The sequence below is a fragment of the Zonotrichia albicollis genome, chromosome 6 (assembly GCF_047830755.1).
Source record: "Zonotrichia albicollis isolate bZonAlb1 chromosome 6, bZonAlb1.hap1, whole genome shotgun sequence".
Classification (NCBI taxonomy): domain Eukaryota; kingdom Metazoa; phylum Chordata; class Aves; order Passeriformes; family Passerellidae; genus Zonotrichia; species Zonotrichia albicollis.
Window position 1 is genome coordinate 52,437,610 of NC_133824.1, and position 17,895 is coordinate 52,455,504.

The window sequence follows — 17,895 nt, forward strand, 5'->3', positions numbered from 1 at the left end:
GAGAAGAGGGATGAATATCTCCCCTGTGCACCGAGAACTCAGAAGGCTGTTTACTTAAAATATTTTGTCATTACAAAGAGGATGGTTTGTGGTAAAAACCAACCAACCCAACAAAAACACCACAAACAAAAACCCAAACCCCTCCAGATTTCAGTACATCATCCCCAAGGCTATTTAGAAAAACCACAATTGTCTCCATTTTATTGCCAGCGCTGGTCTCAGACAGAATGCCATCATTGAAGAGTGCTCCAGAGTAATTTAAAAACACAGAAGTCACAAAGTATCAAATCTTTAAACAAATAGTAAATCAAACAAATAAACAAACCATTAAACATCTTAAAAATAGAAAGGCAAAAAACAAGCCCAGTTTTAGCACTGTCAGAAAATAGCAGTCAAGAATCCTTCTGTATGTTTATCAATACTCCCCAGCTATGAGCATCACCTTCTAATGAAACAGCTCATGTACACTCTGCATTAAAAAATGTGTTAAAAACAGGAGAAAGGCAACACAGTCAGACAAGAGAGTGCTCAGTATTTACACTTTCAAGTTACCTGAATGAAAGAAAAATGCAAATCAAGTGCTTATCACTGCTGTTATTCTGCAAAAAATGTTGAGTGCTTTTCCAAACAGCTTTTTAGTTACAAAGTTCTAAATACACGAATGTTCATGGACTCAAGGATTTTTTTCAAGGCAAACTGGTACTTTAGGAGAGTTTATGCAGTAAAAATAAACTATAATCAGTATTTTTGCTTATTGCTCAATAAAATTTTATTAGTTATTTCTGAGCTGTTTTATGTGTAAAACAAAAGTTCTCTAAGGTGTTCTCCACTTAGAGATACAAGTATAAAAAAGTTCCAAACATCAAGAGATGAGTGCAATGATATTCAATCTAAGTTAATCCCCAGACATCCAAATCCATGAATAAAAATTCATCAGTTTTAAATACACTGAGCCTATTAAGCAAGAACAAAAGCATATGCACAAAAGAGCTTTTAATATATTTCAAAGCCCACAAGAGGCACGGTCTCATTAAAATTATAAATTACACAAACATGGAATAAAGATTCAAACTGCAGTGCAGCTAAGCAGATTACAGCAAAGCCCGCGTTCCATATGATAACACACCATGGCCCTCCCAGATGGGGGCTTGGAACAAAAAGGCCATCACTGCAGCTAGGGAAAACCTCCTTGTGATCTCTGCTTTCTGTTCAGCAGATGACAGCCAAATAATATGTTGATTATTCTGTTTGTGCTGCTAAGCTTGTAAGATGGAATAAAAGCGATATGATCTATTGTGAACTCCATGCTAATGTGTTGCTCCACTCATAAATAATATACTGAATTTATTCTGAAACTATCTTTTTATCTGACTTGCAGGTTTTAAATGCATGAACTAAAATAGGAAGCCAGCATAAGCTATTATTTAATTTGATGCTTTAAAATAAAAGATGCAGCTGACACAAGAATAAATGTGAAAACTGACTGGTTAGTGAATCAAATCAGCAGAGGTGCCTTTCTCCAATTTAGTAAATGATCCTAAGCTGAGGTGCAGAGCACACTCCAGCCCCACAAACTGCACCGAGCAGGGCCTGCATGGCTCATTTTACCACAGCCAGCCAGCCCAAACAGGAGTTTCAAATGAGGACACAATAGTTGTGAAACAGAAAAGCAGTACAGAAACAATCACTGCATAACTTCATTAGTACTGTCTCTCTCAATTGCCTTCTTAAAAACTTTTCAGGTTTTTAATAAGTGCTAAGATTTTATTTAATCTACATTTGCTCATCTGGTTTGTTCCAAGAGAACAGAACATGGCTTGCCCTTTCTTCCATAATACATTGATTTTTTAAAAGGAAAATCAGTGACTGGTCATACAGATACTTTATGCATGCTAAGAAAATTGATGATATTCCTGCCAGAAATGTTAAAAATTCTATTAAAAATTCACTGTGGCTTGGCAATAGCATGAGAACACCAAGATCAAACAGTGCTTCACACTTCTGGGACCAATGGAGAGAGAAAGTGGAAGCACGAGGCTCCAAGAACGTGCAACAATTTCCACAGAAATATAAGAGCAGGGTGTAAAAAAAAGCTCCATTACCTTTCTCCCTCTGCTAGGGACACTGTCACAATTACAGAAATATTTTCAATCACAGAAATATTGAAAGCATGGCTACTGAAGAGACACAAGTTTTCTAATAAACCTTAGGGCTAAAACTTCACATGAATTACCCCCTCATTGCAATGAAATAAGACATTCTATTCTTTCCACACAAAACCAAGCCAGGACTTTGAAACAATTAGTGGAGCTCACATTTCCAGCAGCACCCACAACTAAATTAAACTCCCAATTCACTTCCAAGATTACTGTTCTGCAGGTTTCAGTAATATTGTGTGTCCCACTCACAATACACTGAGTTATTCTGCAGTAACCACTCACAGGATTGTTATTTCTAGGACCTTGATAACATTTTTGCTTCCCTCAATCTGTTTCAGTATCCACAGTTTTTAAATGTTAATTCATTTTTAGTCCTTTTACATATATTATCTCACACAAAATGCAATTCAGTACAAGGGAGGGGGGGGAACTGGAAAAAATGGCAGCTCTCCTCCCAGATAGATGCTCCTGAAATGGGGTTCCCACAAAGAACCTTTGGCATGGAATTGGCAGGCTCAGTGGAGGGGATGGAAGCTGAATCCACTGAGATAAAGAATAATGATGATTTGCTAAAATACAGCCTGGCTACAAAAAACATGCCAGATATTCATTATTTTATTCTATTATTTCACCAAAACATTATTCCTAATCATTATTTGAAACAATTTAAGTTTCCCTAAGTAACCAGCTGTGAATCTGGCTTTGCAATGAGTTTTACTAGATTGCTTGCTTGTCTTATATCCAACTTTACAACTCACACTGAAAAATCTCAATTTTACTTCCTGACTACTTAAAGGCCAAAACTTTCTTCCTCTGCCCCTCAGTGACCAAATTATTTTACCATTCTAGTCAAATTTTTTGAAGAGCAAGCAATACACATCTCTACAGAATTATTTACTGCAGGACACCCTGGCCCATGCCTCACTCTGGGGATGGTCAGAGTGCTCTGAAAGTCAGTGGGAGCTGAAATATCAAACTGGCATTCCTGTCTGGAATATCTATGGGAGACAATACCCAGAAAACATCATTGGCCAGTGCCAGAAACCTGAGGTTCCTTCCATGTGTGTGAGAAATACAAGGAAAATCATCTCTATTAAATACAGCACTAATCCGTGTGATGCTTACTAAGACACTAAATTAAACTCACAATTCACTTTCAAGATGATTGTTCTGCAGGTTTCAGTAATATTATGCTGTACAGTTGTGAAATTACAGAAACATAAAATAATTTTTAAAATAACTTCTTGTCTTCAGCACATACTACTTTAACTCATGTCTCCTAATTTACTTCTATTTTAAAAGATCTGTTAAAATTTGACACAGGTTTAATTTTTTTTCCCTGTTGCTCAGGATACCCACAAGGATGAATCTGGGTAACATCTGAATAAAATGTTATGTTTTATATAACATCATAAAACTAGCAAGCCCTAAACCCTCCAGATAGTTATTTCACTTGTTAAAGACTGAGTGAATAAGCAGTCTTTAAGCTTTTTCACACTGAAAAAAACCCAGATCTTTTGGTGTCAGAGCTTCCAGGATTAAACATTCTTTCCAGTTGTTGGCTCATGGCCTGAAGATCCTGCACTTTCAAATTTATCCCATTGCAGCTAGTTCAAAGATCAGGAAAATGAAGCCATCTTCTTTGCAGCCATAATCCACGACCCATGCTGTTAGGTGCTTAAGAACATCTCCAAAGCAAACTACCTTGTTTCAGCTGCCAGCAGGAGCTCAGCAGGGCGTGGCTCACAGCACTGGGCAGGTGACTCGCTGCCTAATCTGATTTGGTGCCTGGAAAACTTTAATCAGTGCAGTCTAAAACCAGCACATTCCACGACTGATGAGAGAAGCAGCCTGGCCATGGAACTGCAAACTCTAATAAGATTATGAGTTACAACAGCTACTGGGATGTGCTTTTCTGGTTCTCTGTCCCACACGTAAATCCAACAGAAAAATATCACTGAAAGCTGGTCTGGCAGACATATATAAATGAAATTAATTTGAAATAAAATGGGCTGGTGTTTTATTTATTTATTTATCAATCCAAAATGAAGAGCATTTTGTTCAAAGACAAGAACATACATGAATCTTTTGCAGCACAACTAAAATCCAGCAAAACCATTGATTTGAAAGTAAAGACATCAGAACACATCCATCAGCAGTAACAAACACCCTGCTGGTGAGGAACCTCCCCACACAGTGCTTGGTGTTAACTCGCCCGGTGAGCCCACGTGGGCAACCCAGGTGGTGAAGGGAGGCCAGGACAAGTGTGCTCCTCTTACTGACACCTTCTGTCCCTTCATGGTCACCAAAGCTGATGCCTTGTGCTGCCCTGGAGCAGAGGCTGGGCAGAGCTACAGAATCAAGCAGAGACTCATTCAAAGCATCTCCTCCATGGATCCACCTTGGGCAGCACCAGAGCCCAGCCAGGGCTGCACCCAAGATGACCCAAAATGGCCCCAAAATCCACGAGCGCTCCCGGGCTCTCTCCCTGGGATCAGTTCTGCTCCATTTGCACCTTGCAGTTCATTGTCCCATTCCAGCTTTAGCCCAGGCACTCCCACCCTGCTTGTTTTTCTCTCTGCAGCCCACGGGGTTTGTGCTCTGGGGCTGAGATTGGGATCATTTGTCCTTGGTGCCCAGCTGGAGCAGGAATTGTTTTGTCTCCCTGCTCTGTGCACAGAGCTCACCATCCCTGAATGTGAAGCCCAGATCCACACACTAAAGCAGCACAGAATGGGAAAAATATAAAAGCTGAAATACTTCAAGGGCTGCTGTTCTGGGGACACCAGGGTTTTCCCCAAGTCTGTAGGCTACAGTTTTGGAAGAGAAATGTCACACATACTTGCAGATCAAATTCCATGCATAACCCTTCCCCAAATGTTCTGACTGCTCTCTTGTTTTCCATTGTATTCCCTCAATTTTTTATTTTTTTTCCCTAAGGGAATTTTCCCCCAAAATCCTTTCAATCCATCTTAGAATCTGCAAGTAGCTGAATTGGACCAGCAAGTTTGCAAGAGGAAAACAGAGAGCTTGATTTCTCCAGAGCACAGTTAGGATTTGCAGTTAAACTGACATCCCCATTTGACCAGCTCTACGTGACACCATGTGAGCTGTGAGCAAGGAAAGTTCATTATTCTACAGTTTCAGACATCCCAAACCAGACTAAAAATGTTTAAACCTCTCCATTCTGCAATGAGCTGAGTAGGATCCCTGTCCATTGCCATAGCTCAGATGATAAGAAAAAACTCCCTAAGACACTTCCTGAGTGTTTCAGCTTTTCTATTTTTCCCATTCTGTGCTGCTTTAGTGTGTGGGTCTGAGCTTCACATTCAGGGATGGTGAGCTCTGTGCACAGAGCAGGGAGACAAAACAATTCCTGCTCCAGCTGGGCACCAAGGACAAATGATCCCAATCTCAGCCCCAGAGCACAAACCCCGTGGGCTGCAGAGAGAAAAACAAGCAGGGTGGGAGTGCCTGGGCTAAAGCTGGAATGGGACAATGAACTGGAAATCACTTCCATGTTCCTCAGTCTCTGCATTTCCATCCCACCCCTAGAGCAGGAGCTTTAGGATTTATCTACCTCATAATGTCAGGGAAATGTCTACAATCACAATTGCTGGGGTCTTGCTTTCTGCCAGAAAGTCTGAAGAAGATCCTAGTGGAATCTTCTACAGCCACTGAAAATTCACCTTTTCAAAACTGGACATGTGAATATAAGCAAACTTTCAGTATGATTCAAAAAGGGTGAAAAAAAAAATATTGTTATTGCTGAAAATGAAACACCATTGATTTAAAAGTAATCAACTAAAAAAATCTGAAATTAAACTCGCATTAAATGAGTTCTTTCTCTGAAATTTGTCTGAAATACAGGTACAGTCAGATGTTATAAGCAGTATTTCCATAAGCACATATGCATTGTATTAAAATGTTAATATTTGAAAAATAGCTTATTTCCACCCACTTTCTAAATCAGTAGGACTTTAACTGCACCCATCAGGTTCAAATGTGACTGGGGAAAAATGAACATCACCAACAGAACTACTGCTATATTTTAAAAGTTCAGTTCTCATACTGAAAAAATTGCATCTACTTCATTATTTTTGTTATCTATGAAACAGTCTCTCATGCTGTTACCATGTAAGACACCATTTCTCTATATTTGGAAGGATATCTACAAAAAAAATTGTAACAAAAATATCACTTTATGTAAAAACCCATTTTTTAAAATGTAAAAATCCAATTTTTTTTCTGAAATAACTACAAAGTTCTGGGAGGTTGGGCTGCCCTCCTGCATGCAGCACCAGCTCACAGGATGGCACAAAATGAAATTATTGAGAAAATCAGTTGATGGCTCTAAATCAGTTTAGTGAGCTCAACCAGCCCAAGGAGGGAACTGACCAGCACCAGAATTTGCTGGATTGGAAACAGAGGAGGAGCAGGGAGTGAGATTTCCTCTTTTGCAACCCTGACCCACTGGATCAGCTCCTGAGCCAGTGAGGATTGTCTGGAAATGTGCAGTTTAGCCAAGAAACACTAAAAATGGGAGGGGTATGGCACAAGAGTTCCCATTTGCAAAATACTTTCATTATGTCTGTTCACTTTCCAATAGGAAAGAGAAAAAAGGAAAAAAAAAAAAAAGAGAAGGAATTATTTAGCCTCCACTTTTAATTGGCCTGTAGGAAAATGAGGTTAAAAATTATAAAAAACCCTTACATGGCAGGCAAGTAGTAATGAAAGAACAAAAGAGAGGGCTCAGCCCTGATCTATGTCAAGTTAACCCACAATAGTGTATTTCAATTAAAAGAAACAATAAAGCAAGGAAATACTTTGTGTTAATGAAGAGAAGAAAATGTACAGCTTGGAATGGGAAAAAACCATCCCAGAGATTGAGTTGGTGCAGTTTATCACTGGATCTTCTTTCTCTTATCACTGCTCACCTTTCTGACAGGTAAGCACTGATTTATCAGTTATCCTTATCACTGGGTCCTGAGCTTCTGTAACAAAGATCTCACAGATAAATCACAGATACCCTGCAACTGCTGTGTCACACACACCTGAAATATTCAGGGATTTGGGCTCCAGGAGCACAGTACAACAAGAAAAGGCAGAGTCACTGTGATGTTTGAAAGTAGAGAACTCTCCCTAAGTTTCAGCCTCCTCTTCAGTCAGACAGAATTCACACCACACGATCCCACTGACAGAAACAGAGGCCCAAACCCTTTTAAAAGAATTGTGGATTGAGCTTTGGGTCTTTATTTTGTTGGCATTTCCTATTCCAGATATTCGCACCTCGTTGGTCACGTTGGTCACATATTCCAGAAGTGAAATTAAACAGCTTTGTTTGTTTCTTGCCATGGTTTCCAGTCTCCTTTGATCTTCTCCTCTACAGACAGACACTTCTAACTTTCACTAAACAATAATCTCTACTTAAAATAAAGTATTACCCAGTATTTCACAGCTTAGCAGAAAATCTTAAGGCAACCTCTTGATACTCCTGATAAAAGATCTTGATTTGTCTCCTGCTCAGCACGTGTGGGAGCTTGGCCAGCAGCAAAAAGAACATCCTTTCCCCAGCCAGGGCCACATGATGCTGAAGTTTCATGCTCCTGAATTTGAATTGGGTACGAAGGGAAAACTCTGAGGTCCGGGACTGCCCACATATCACTGCTCTTTCATGCTGCTCATATTTAACACCAGGATTTTTTCCCCTCAATTAAAAAGCGACTCAAGAACCACAGGTGTTCAGAAAGTTGGCTTAGAATGACAGTACACACGATTCACTGGAATGAAAGGCTGAGAGTGAGGGATTACAGTATTAAAGCTTGGTTTTATATTTTATACAAGAGCCTTCTGGCAGCTTGGATGCACCTGAATGACCGACATGAAAAACAAACATAAAAATACACTACCACTTGTGGTAGTGGCTGTTCTATACACTGACAGGGCTTCCCTTGCTTTCAGAGCACCAGAACACAGAGCGTTGACTGACAAACCAAACTAGAACTTGTCAAAGCATTTTAATATCCTTTAACTTTTCCCACCACACGTCTTGGTGCACGCCGACACAAGATCCTGCTGCCAAGTGAAGGCATTAAACCCCACGCCTGTACAGGTCTGTGCCTATGCACAACCAAGCAGCGACCCAAGTATACTCACATTATGTTAAGAAAATACATTTTATAAACACTTTTCCTTTTCAGGCTCTTTCCGAGCGGGCTGATGCCTCTCCAGGCGAGCCTGTGAGACCCCGGCCCTGCAGGCACAGGACAAGCGGAGTGTCCCTGCACGGCACCCGAACCGCACTCCCCGCGCCGCTCCGTGCCCGCTGCCAGCCCCGGTGTGCCCCGGTGTCCCCTCGGCCCCAGAAAGGCCCCGGTGTGCCCCGGTGTCCCCTCAGCGTCGGCAAGGCCGCGGTGTGCCCCGGTGTGCCCTCGGCCCCGCTTACCCCCGGTGCCGCTCTCACCTCCCCGTCCGCAGCCGGGCCCCGCAGCCCTCCGCCGGCTCCGCACGTGCCAACACCGCGTGCTCCCATTGGCCGGCGGCTCCCCGAGCCGCTCCCCCATTGGCGGAGCGCCGGCCCGGCGTGCCCGGCCCCGACATGGCGGCGGCCGGCGGGGAGCGGGGCCGCACCAGCTTCCAGCGCAGGCCCGGGACCGGCCCGCGGCCGCCCGCGCTGCCGGGCACTCGGCCTTCGGTGCGCCACGGGCAGCTGCTGCTCTCCAGCGGGCTGCCCTCCCTGGACTGTGTGCTAGGTTGGTGGGAGCGGGACTGGGACCCGGAGCTGCGCCCCCGCCGCCCTCCTCTTTGCCAGGCCCTGTCTGCCCTCCCGTAACCCCGCGGCTGCTCCCGAGGCTGCTCCTTCCTCCCCTCATCCCGGGGATCGCGGGGAGGGCGGGAGGGGCAGGAGGACGGGGCAGGCAGGTCGGGTGTCCCAGCTGGAGCTGGCGGAGGAGCCGCGCTGCCATCGCTGCGGGCAGCCCTGCGGAGCCGCTCCGGGACTTCTCCCAGCGGCACATGGCCGGGGCGATTGGCGCTGCCACGGGCAGCTTTGGGCTGGGAAAGCCGTGTGTGCTGCTGGGTTTGGGCTGGGAAAGCCGAGTGTGGCTGGGAAAGCCGGGTGGGCTGCTGGCTTTGGGCTGCTGGCTTTGGGCTGGGAAAGCCGAGTGTGCTGCTGGGTTCCCATTGGAAGGAAAGCCGTGTGTGTATTGACAGGGTCTGCCCCTTGGAAAGCTGTGTGTGTATTGCCAGGGTCTTCCCCTTCTAAAGCCTGGCTTCCCCTTCGAAAGCTGGTGTGCTGCTGGGTTCCCCTTGGAAAGCCGTGTGTGCATTGCCAAGGTTTCCCCTTGGAACGCCGTGTGTCACTGGGTTCCCCGTGTGTGTATTGCCAGGGTTCTCCCCTTGGAAAGCCGTGTGTGCTACCGGGTTCCCCTTGGGCAACCGTGTGTGCTGCTGGTTTTGGGCTGGGAAAGCCGTGTGTGTTTCGAGGGTTTCCCTTTGGAAAGCTGCTGTGTGTGCTGCAGGGTTACCCTTGGAAAGCCGTGTATGGCTGGGTTTCCCCTTGGAAAGCCGTGTGTGCATTGCCAGGGTTCTCCCCTTGGAAAGCCATGTGTGCTCCCGAGTTCCCTTGGAAAGCAGTGTATTGCCAAGTTTTCCCCTTGGAACGCCATGTGTGGCTGGGTTTTCCCCTTAGAAAGCCGTGTGTGCATTGCCAGGGTTCCCCTTGGAAAGCCGTGTGTGCATTGCCAGGGTTCAGGAAAGCAAACCTTTTCCCCTGCTGTATGAACACTGCTCACCTTTTGTCTCTCTCTGTTGGAGAAAAGATATTTATATGTCCCAGCTTTTGCATTTGTGTTCGGGGTCTCCGCCCCGCAGGTGTTGGGATGTGTTGGGGTTCTCAGTTTGTCTTTTCTGCCTTGCTCAGCACGGCTGCACGGTTCGAGTGCCCCCTGAGATGAATGGCTCTGGTGTGAGGCTGGTTTTGCTGCCTCTTGCTGTGAGATGGTCCCAGGGACTCATCTGTTGTCACTGCTGCTGTACCATCCGTGTCAGGAGCTGGCACTTTCCCTTGGCTTGGGAGCTCATTCGTTTACTGCTGTTTATCTGGCTGATCTTCTAACTCTTCATAGAGTTGCAGTGCATCTTTATTGTACATACATGGGACTTTTAGGTGAGAATAGCCTGATTTTAGCTTTGTTCATCCATCCTTGGAGTACACAGAATATGCCACTTTTCTCTCTAGGGATGCTCTGTATCATCAACGATGATATAAAAGTGTAAAGGACATTTTGCAGTGTATATAATTTTTCTGTGCGTGTTTGTCTGCACTTTCATCAGGGGTTAGGGTCATTGTGGAAGAAGCTCTTCCTGCTTGAGAAATATTTCATTAAGTGAGTGCAATTTGTGAAGCCTTTTAATTGCATGAAAAGCAGATTTGCATTGAATATTCCTGTTCAGATTCCCTTTCAGAAACAGTGCATTTTGCACAGCATGGCTCAGAAGATGTAGACAGCTCCCATGGTGGCTGTCTCCTAAAATTCTAAGCATCTGCAAACACAATTAGTGGTTTGTTGTGGAAACTGAGAACACTTCCAATAAACCCAGGATCCCTTCTACGTTCTCCTTGTCTTCAGTGGAGTCTTGAAAATCTGCAGTGGCAGAGATTTTGCAGCACCTCTGGGTAACCCAGCCCAATGCTTGATTATTTTTTGTAGGGAATCTTCTTTTTCCTTATATCCACTGGGAGCCTCCCCAGTTTCAGCTCCCATTTGTTGCTTGTTGCCCTCCCACTGCACCTCAGTGAAGAACTCAGCTGACATCTTTGCTTCTTTTTTGTCAGGGTCAGGATTAAATGTGTGAGATGGTATTTCTTGTTGGCACTCAGATGTTTATGGGTTCTTATTCTACAGTCTCAGAAACTGAGTTCTGTAGTACTTAAAACTAAAAATGAAGCTGTATCTCCCTCTCTACAAGGCCTTTTAAAGATAAACTATCCAATTAAGAAATGACACCTAAATTATTTTTACTTTTAACTCAATGATCAACCATTCATAGCCCACTATGTGGATGTTTTATCCTATTACACAAACCCACCCAAACCCAAGGAGAAGAAGGTGAAGGAGAAGGACCAGCCTCCACCCTAAAACCTCCATCCTGCTTTATATATATTACTATATTCTAAAAACTTAAACTCTTAAGTTTTCCTCCCTATGGTATTACAGACTTCTATTCAAACTGCACACCCACAATCCCAGTTCTGTCATTCCATTTTGGAAGCTTTCTCCACAGCCTGAAGTCAAATGCAGTGATCTCTTGCGGGTCAGTGCCTGCCAGCACAGAAATTCTGAAATTCTCAGTAAGCAGGGTTCCAGCAGTGTGTCAGCAGCTCCTCTTCTCTCTCCTCTCCTCTCCTCTCCTCTCCTCTCCTCTCCTCTCCTCTCCTCTCCTCTCCTCTCCTCTCCTCTCCTCTCCTCTCCTCTCCTCTCCTCTCCTCTCCTCTCCTCTCCTCTCCTCTCCTCTCCTCTCCTCTCCTCTCCTCTCCTCTCCTCTCCTCTCCTCTCCTCTCCTCTCCTCTCCTCTCCTCTCCTCTCCTCTCCTCTCCTCTCCTCTCCTCTCCTCTCCTCTCCTCTCCTCTCCTCTCCTCTCCTCTCCTCTCCTCTCCTCTCCTCTCCTCTTCTCCTCTTTCCTCTCCTCTTTCCTCTCCTCTTTCCTCTTTTCCTCCCTTCTCCAGGCTGAGCAAGCCCACTTCCTTCAGCCTCTTCTCTTGAATCAGTTGCCCCATTTTTATATCCCTCCCTGGACTCATTTCACTTTATTTTTTCTTGAATGGAGGAGTTTGAAGTCATCTGGGCCTCGTGTTCCAGATGTGATCTGAGTACAGGGGAGCATCTGACTGAGCCTCTGATGGTGCTGATGCCCTGTGCAGGCTGCCCTGGAGCAGGGGCTGGACAGAGCTACAGAATCAAGCAGGGATTGATTCAAAGCATCTCCTCCATGGACCCACCTTGGGCAGCACCAGAGCCCAGCCAGGGCTGCACCCAAGATGAACCAAAATGGCCCCAAAATGCAGGAGCGCTCCCGGGCTCTCTCCCTGGGATCAGTTCTGCTCCATTTGCACCTTGCAGTTCATTGTCCCATTCCAGCTTTAGCCCAGGCACTCCCACCCTGCTTGTTTTTCTCTCTGCAGCCCACGGGGTTTGTGCTCCTGGGCTGAGATTGGGATCATTTGTCCTTGGTGCCCAGCTGGAGCAGGAATTGTTTTGTCTCCCTGCTCTGTGCACAGAGCTCACCATCCCTGAATGTGGAGCTCAGACCCACCCACTAAAGCAGCACAGAATGGGAAAAACAGAAAAGCCAAAACCTGAGCCCACCGTGCTGGTGACTGCAGGTGTTGACTTGGTCTGCTTTGTGCCCTTTTTCTAGTGTGGAAATGCTTCATGAATGTGTTGCAGAATGCTGTTTATGTGTTTCTGAAAGAGCATTGGTACTGTTCTTTTTTTGTCCTGCCCACTAGCAATCGAATAATTGACTATAAAAATAATTTTTGCTGTCACCAGGGATTGAGGGCAATCTTTTTTTTTTGGTATAAATTCCCAATGGAAGTTTGTACAAACTCTTTTAGTCTGGTATTTTCATAGACATACTTTGTAACAGTCACTAGGCAGTCTTGTAGATCTCTGGCTTGGGCTTGAGTTTAATTTTGCTCTGCTCAAAATCTGTAACCCAGATACAGAATTATTTGCCAGACAGGAAAGTGCAGCCTGTGAGTGAGGGAAAGCATGGTGTTATCACACACAGTGAGGAGCTGCTGAAGAGAGGAGAAGGCAGGAATCCAAGGAGGAGTTTCTTTCACCCTACAGCTGATGGTTACATTTTTGTGGCCCACACTAAAGGAGTGAGTTTCCTTTGGATGAGAAGTGGTAGATAAGTGCTGGATTTCCAATGCAATGTTACCATCAGAGCACTCTGCACTTCCAGAGTTTATTTATTTTATATTTTTATTTGTATCTGTTTTATAAATTTATACATTTATGTTTATAAATATATTATATTTATTTCTATAAGTTTACTTTCACAGTTTATGGGCCATATGTGTGCTAGAGCAGTTCTCTGTGATGGTTGCATTACACTATTGTGTAATGTAACCATGTAATGTAACCATCACATGCCTGGTATTAAATGTTTTGTTTCAGTCTGCTGGAAAAAAGGTCAGGGATATGCTTTGAAAACAATCTGGGCACTTCTCAGCTTGCAAAGTTTGTTGTGCTTCTCTCCATAAGATCTTAAATCTCTCTTGTAAGTAGCAATGTGGAAAATTACAAGTTTTGCTCAGATGTTTATATATTCTACTGTCTCAGATACTGGCAAAGAAAAATGAAAATAGCGAGATTGGGAAGAATGACAAGTTCACAGCAGCTTTCTTGGGAAACATAGATTTTGCCTCTTCCTTTAGATTCCGTCAGCATTCCTACTATTTTTTCCTGTTGCCTTTTGTTTAATTGACTAGTATTGTTGCTGGTTGTAACATGAAGGTATAACCATGATCACTGCAATATTTTTGCATTCCCTCCAGTAGAAGACACTTGTTCAAACCACTCAATGATAAAGTAAAGCCAATGCTCTGACCTGAGTTTGCCTTTAACAACCAGGGCATGTGCACATATGTTACAGCTCTGCCTTGTAGCAACAGCACCATGGATGATGTGAAAATGCAGCTTGAGAGAATTCTGACTGCACTAGTTGACAAACAAATTCATTGTAAAAGCAGAAGAGACCCTACTGTCATGGCTACAAGTGAACTTTTCTCTAACCAAGGTTTTAAAGTCATTATTGCCATGAGCTACTCCCTTACTCATGGCTCTAATCATATTTTCCATGTCAGCCTAGGATTTGGTAAAATCTCAGCATTTGGAGCTTTTCTTTCCTATGGGCTGTATAGAGCACGTGCTTATTTCAAACAGCTGTTGTTGGTAACCTGTGTGTTCTGGCTCCCTGAACAATTCAATGCAGTGACTATTGGAAGCATACTTTGTGTCAAACATGAGTATGATTTCAGATTTTGGGGTTTTTTTGGTCTTTTTTTCTTTGGTTTTTTTGGTTGTTTTTATTTTTTTTGCTTTCCCCTCTGGTATGTCTTTTAGGTTCATTTGCGTTTATCTCCTGAAGAAATAAATGGATCAAAAATCACTGGGGATTTCATGGGTGATTCTAACTTAGTGATAAACAGCAGTTAAAATTGGTTTGTTGTTTGTTTTTTATTTAATATCTAGAAAATGCTTAATAACCTGATCAACTTGCTGTAGATATTGAGGTATTTGGACATCTTGACTCAGGAGTTTAGCTTGAAACATCTGTTTCTCTAGAACTATGAAATCAGTAGCTGACTGAGCACTTTCAGTGCCAGTACTGCTCGAGTTGTGGTGCATGATAGCAAAGTGATCCTGTTCTGGTTTTAATTCAGGTGCTATTATTCAGCAATATTAGCACTTTTTGGCCTTTGGGAGAGCCATTTGCTTTTTTTCTTCCTTTTGATTATATCAACAATTATGGACGCTGCAGGCATTTGTAGTCCCACTAGCAAAGCTGAAGATTAAGAAGTTGATCCAACTCGTACTGGAATCAATTTCTAGTGGAGATTTTTCATTTATAAAATGAAAGATCCTGTTCACTGGAGTCCATCTGTGCAGTCCAGAATTGACTTCTGGAGCTTTGCATACTGTGCTGATGGGATTCATCAGTTAGTTTGCTGCTAAGTTGCTTTTAAATCAGGACAGAATTGCAGCCAACATCCTGCAGTTTCCATGCAAAACACTTCAGTAGGCTGCTTATATGTGGCCAACCTGAACACTTCCAGGGATTTTTAGCTTTCCTGTCACAGCCTTCCACAATTGTTAAACAAAACAGCCCGATTTCAGGTTATTCCACTGTTGTAATTCTTGAGATTCAGATTACAAATTAGTGTAAAAATAAAATAAGAAAATAAAATAAGAGTTCCCGAAAATAAAATGAGTTGTTCTTTCACTGTGCTTATAAAGAAATTCATGGAGTTATGTCCAAGACCTACTATAAAAATTTTTAATCTCTTCAGTAATGTATGTTTTTTCATAGTGTGTGCTGTGACATTTATGATCTCTCAGTCCAGGTTTCAATGGGTGGAAGTCTTGCTGCCATGTCAGTAAGATAAAAAGCAGTGGAGCCAGGATTGGGTGGAAATTTGCTAAAATCTACTAAAATCTTAGCTGGTCACTTAGCTTACATCCTTCTTGATACAAAGGAATATCACTTGATAGTGGTATTCTACTATAGTGGAATCACTTGATAGTGGTTAATATTAATTTAATTTTATTTGGAGACTGTTTACTCCCATGAGTTATCCCAGTAAAAATCTGCTGGCTCAGACCATACATCACCACTGTAGTACTTGAGCATGGTTGCACAGAGCTCTGCAGGATCTTTTTACCACAATGATGATAGTACAGTATATTGTGAAAGTAATTGTAATGTGCAGTATGTAATTACCTGTAATGTATAATTATTTCATAATAGAGAATTGTAGTAAGTATTGCAAAGGTAATTAAAATGTTGTTCACTTTTATATTTTTAAATTCCCCGTTATCACCTTTCTTTGACTTATAAACTAAGAAAAGTTAATTGTTCTCTAACATAGCATTAAAGTGTAGTCTTACTTTATTCTTCTTTTTGTTTTGTTTCCAGGTGGAGGCGTAGCTGTTGGAACCCTTCTTCTTATTGGTTAGTATGGAATATATAGATTCTTAAAGCCATATTCTGAAGCTTTCACTCTTGAATGTATTCATTAAACAGCCTCTCTTTTCACTGTTACTGAAGTCAGACTTTAGGAACACTCAGGTTCCTTTATTTTGTGTAGCCTTCAGAAAGGACTGTTTGTCTCAAGAATTACTGCAGGTAATGTCAGTTATTTCTTCTGGCAAGCAACCTTTCAAATTACTTAATCTGCACCACACCATACACTAATTCATATACTTTATGTAAAAATCAACATTTTGAAGGCTTCACTTTGGGTAGCCTTCAGAATGAGCTGTTGTCCGTCACAAGAATTACTGGAGGTGAATCAAAATCTTAATTTTAGACAGGCTTGAGCACCCACAAAGAATGCCCCAGAAATCTGTGTGAAAACAGGGCATTTAGCACATTTCAGGACTTATTAGCAGAGTGCATACATTAGTTAAGATTTTGTAAACTGTGTTAGATTCAAACTGTGTATCATCACAGAGTTTTTTTAAATTTGAGGAAGACATGCAATGCAGGACCTTTGAATCTTTTGGCTGCCAGAATCAGCTGAGAGCAGGGTGATGGAATGCTGCTTTCTGTCAGGGTGTAGATGATGTGTGGCCTTCAGAATGGACTTGTCCATCTCAAGAATTACTGGAGGTGAATCAAAATCTTAATTTTAGACAGGCTTGAGCACCCACACAGAATATCCCAGAAATCTGTGTGAAGACAGGGCATTTAGCACATTTCAGGACTTGGCAGCAGAGTGCACACATTAGTTAAGATTTTGTAAACTGTGTTAGATTCAAACTGTGTATCCTCACAAAGGTTTTATTTAAATTTGAGGAAGACATGCAATGCAATTCTGGCAATTTTGGCTGCCAGAATCAGCTGAGAGCAAGGTGATGGAAGGCTGCTTTCTGTCAGGGTGTGCATGAGGCACACTGAGATGATTAAATAGCTTACACCAGAATTCCCTTTCCAGACCACAGTGCAGCTCTCTGGGACCATCTCCACTGCAGCTGAGGTGTCCAGCTTTCCTTTCTGTTTGACTGAGTTGACACAAAACCAGCAGAAAATGAAGAATTCTTGTATTAATCTCCACTTGAATCCCATAATTGAGAACAGGACTGGATTTCTGCCTTGCCTAGGGACAAAGCAGACTGGCACGTGCCTGGGTGATTTGAGTGCTTTCAAAGTTGTGCCTGTAGAGTGTTTTAAGAGCCTGCTTGTCTCTAGTGATAGACACCAATAGAAGCTCTTCAGATTGTGGCTTTTCAGCCTTGAGACAGATTTAATCAGTAATTTTCATTCATTTTCTTAAAGGGCTGAAAACATTGTGGCCTGGATATTTTGTCTGTGTTTACTTTTCCTGTGGAAGACACTCGTTGCTTGGGAAACTGAATTTGTATCTAGAATTTTGGTTATGTATTTTGAATTTTACAACTCAAAAATTGGTCTTAACGCTAAAGATCCTAACAGTGGGATTTGGAGAAAATTTATTTGAAATCTCTTTTAGCCACTGTTGGAGTTACAGCATGTTAGTTTCTGTTGGTGTAGGGCTCATGTAACCTGCACTAGAGACTGAATAAAATTTTCTGTTTGCCATTGAGGAAGGTGATTGCTCCCACTATGGCTTGTTATTTCAAGGCTAGCATTTATTTCTGCATTTTATTGGTTAGAGACAGTTATTGATGTGCCATTGAGTCTTAGAAAATGTTGATTTTTATATCAAGTATATAAATTAGTTATGGTGTGGTGCAGATTAGGTAATTTGAAAAGTTGCTTGCCAAAAGAAATAACTGACATTACCTAATTCCAACATTTCAGCTTGTGAAGAGCTGCAATCTTGCTGTGGTAAAGGAAGAAGAAAATAGAAATTAGAACCTATTCTGTATTCCATAAATCAGAGATTGTGAGGCTGGATTAAATTTGTCTTCCCATGACAATATTCACTGCCCCTTGCAGCAGGCAGGCTGGGTGGCATCCA

General features: G+C 42.7%; 2 protein-coding genes across 3 annotated transcripts in view; one reads left to right on the top strand and one right to left on the bottom strand.

Moving 5' to 3' along the window:
• IMMP1L (inner mitochondrial membrane peptidase subunit 1) overlaps nucleotides 1-8,759 on the bottom strand; it is a 33,589-nt gene extending 24,830 nt beyond the window's left edge. Inside the window, exon 1 of the mRNA XM_005491072.4 lies at nucleotides 8,623-8,759. The gene's annotated coding sequence lies outside the window, so the exon portion shown is untranslated. The remainder of the gene's footprint in view (nucleotides 1-8,622) is intronic.
• ELP4 (elongator acetyltransferase complex subunit 4) overlaps nucleotides 8,715-17,895 on the top strand; it is a 149,748-nt gene continuing 140,567 nt past the window's right edge. Inside the window, exons 1-2 of one of the 2 annotated variants that reach the window (XM_074543778.1) lie at nucleotides 8,715-8,911; nucleotides 15,870-15,905. In XM_074543778.1, coding sequence (XP_074399879.1) covers nucleotides 8,758-8,911; nucleotides 15,870-15,905 — 190 coding nt within the window. In that variant the 5' untranslated portion in view covers nucleotides 8,715-8,757. The remainder of the gene's footprint in view (nucleotides 8,912-15,869; nucleotides 15,906-17,895) is intronic. The other variant, XM_074543779.1, reaches the window with a different exon arrangement.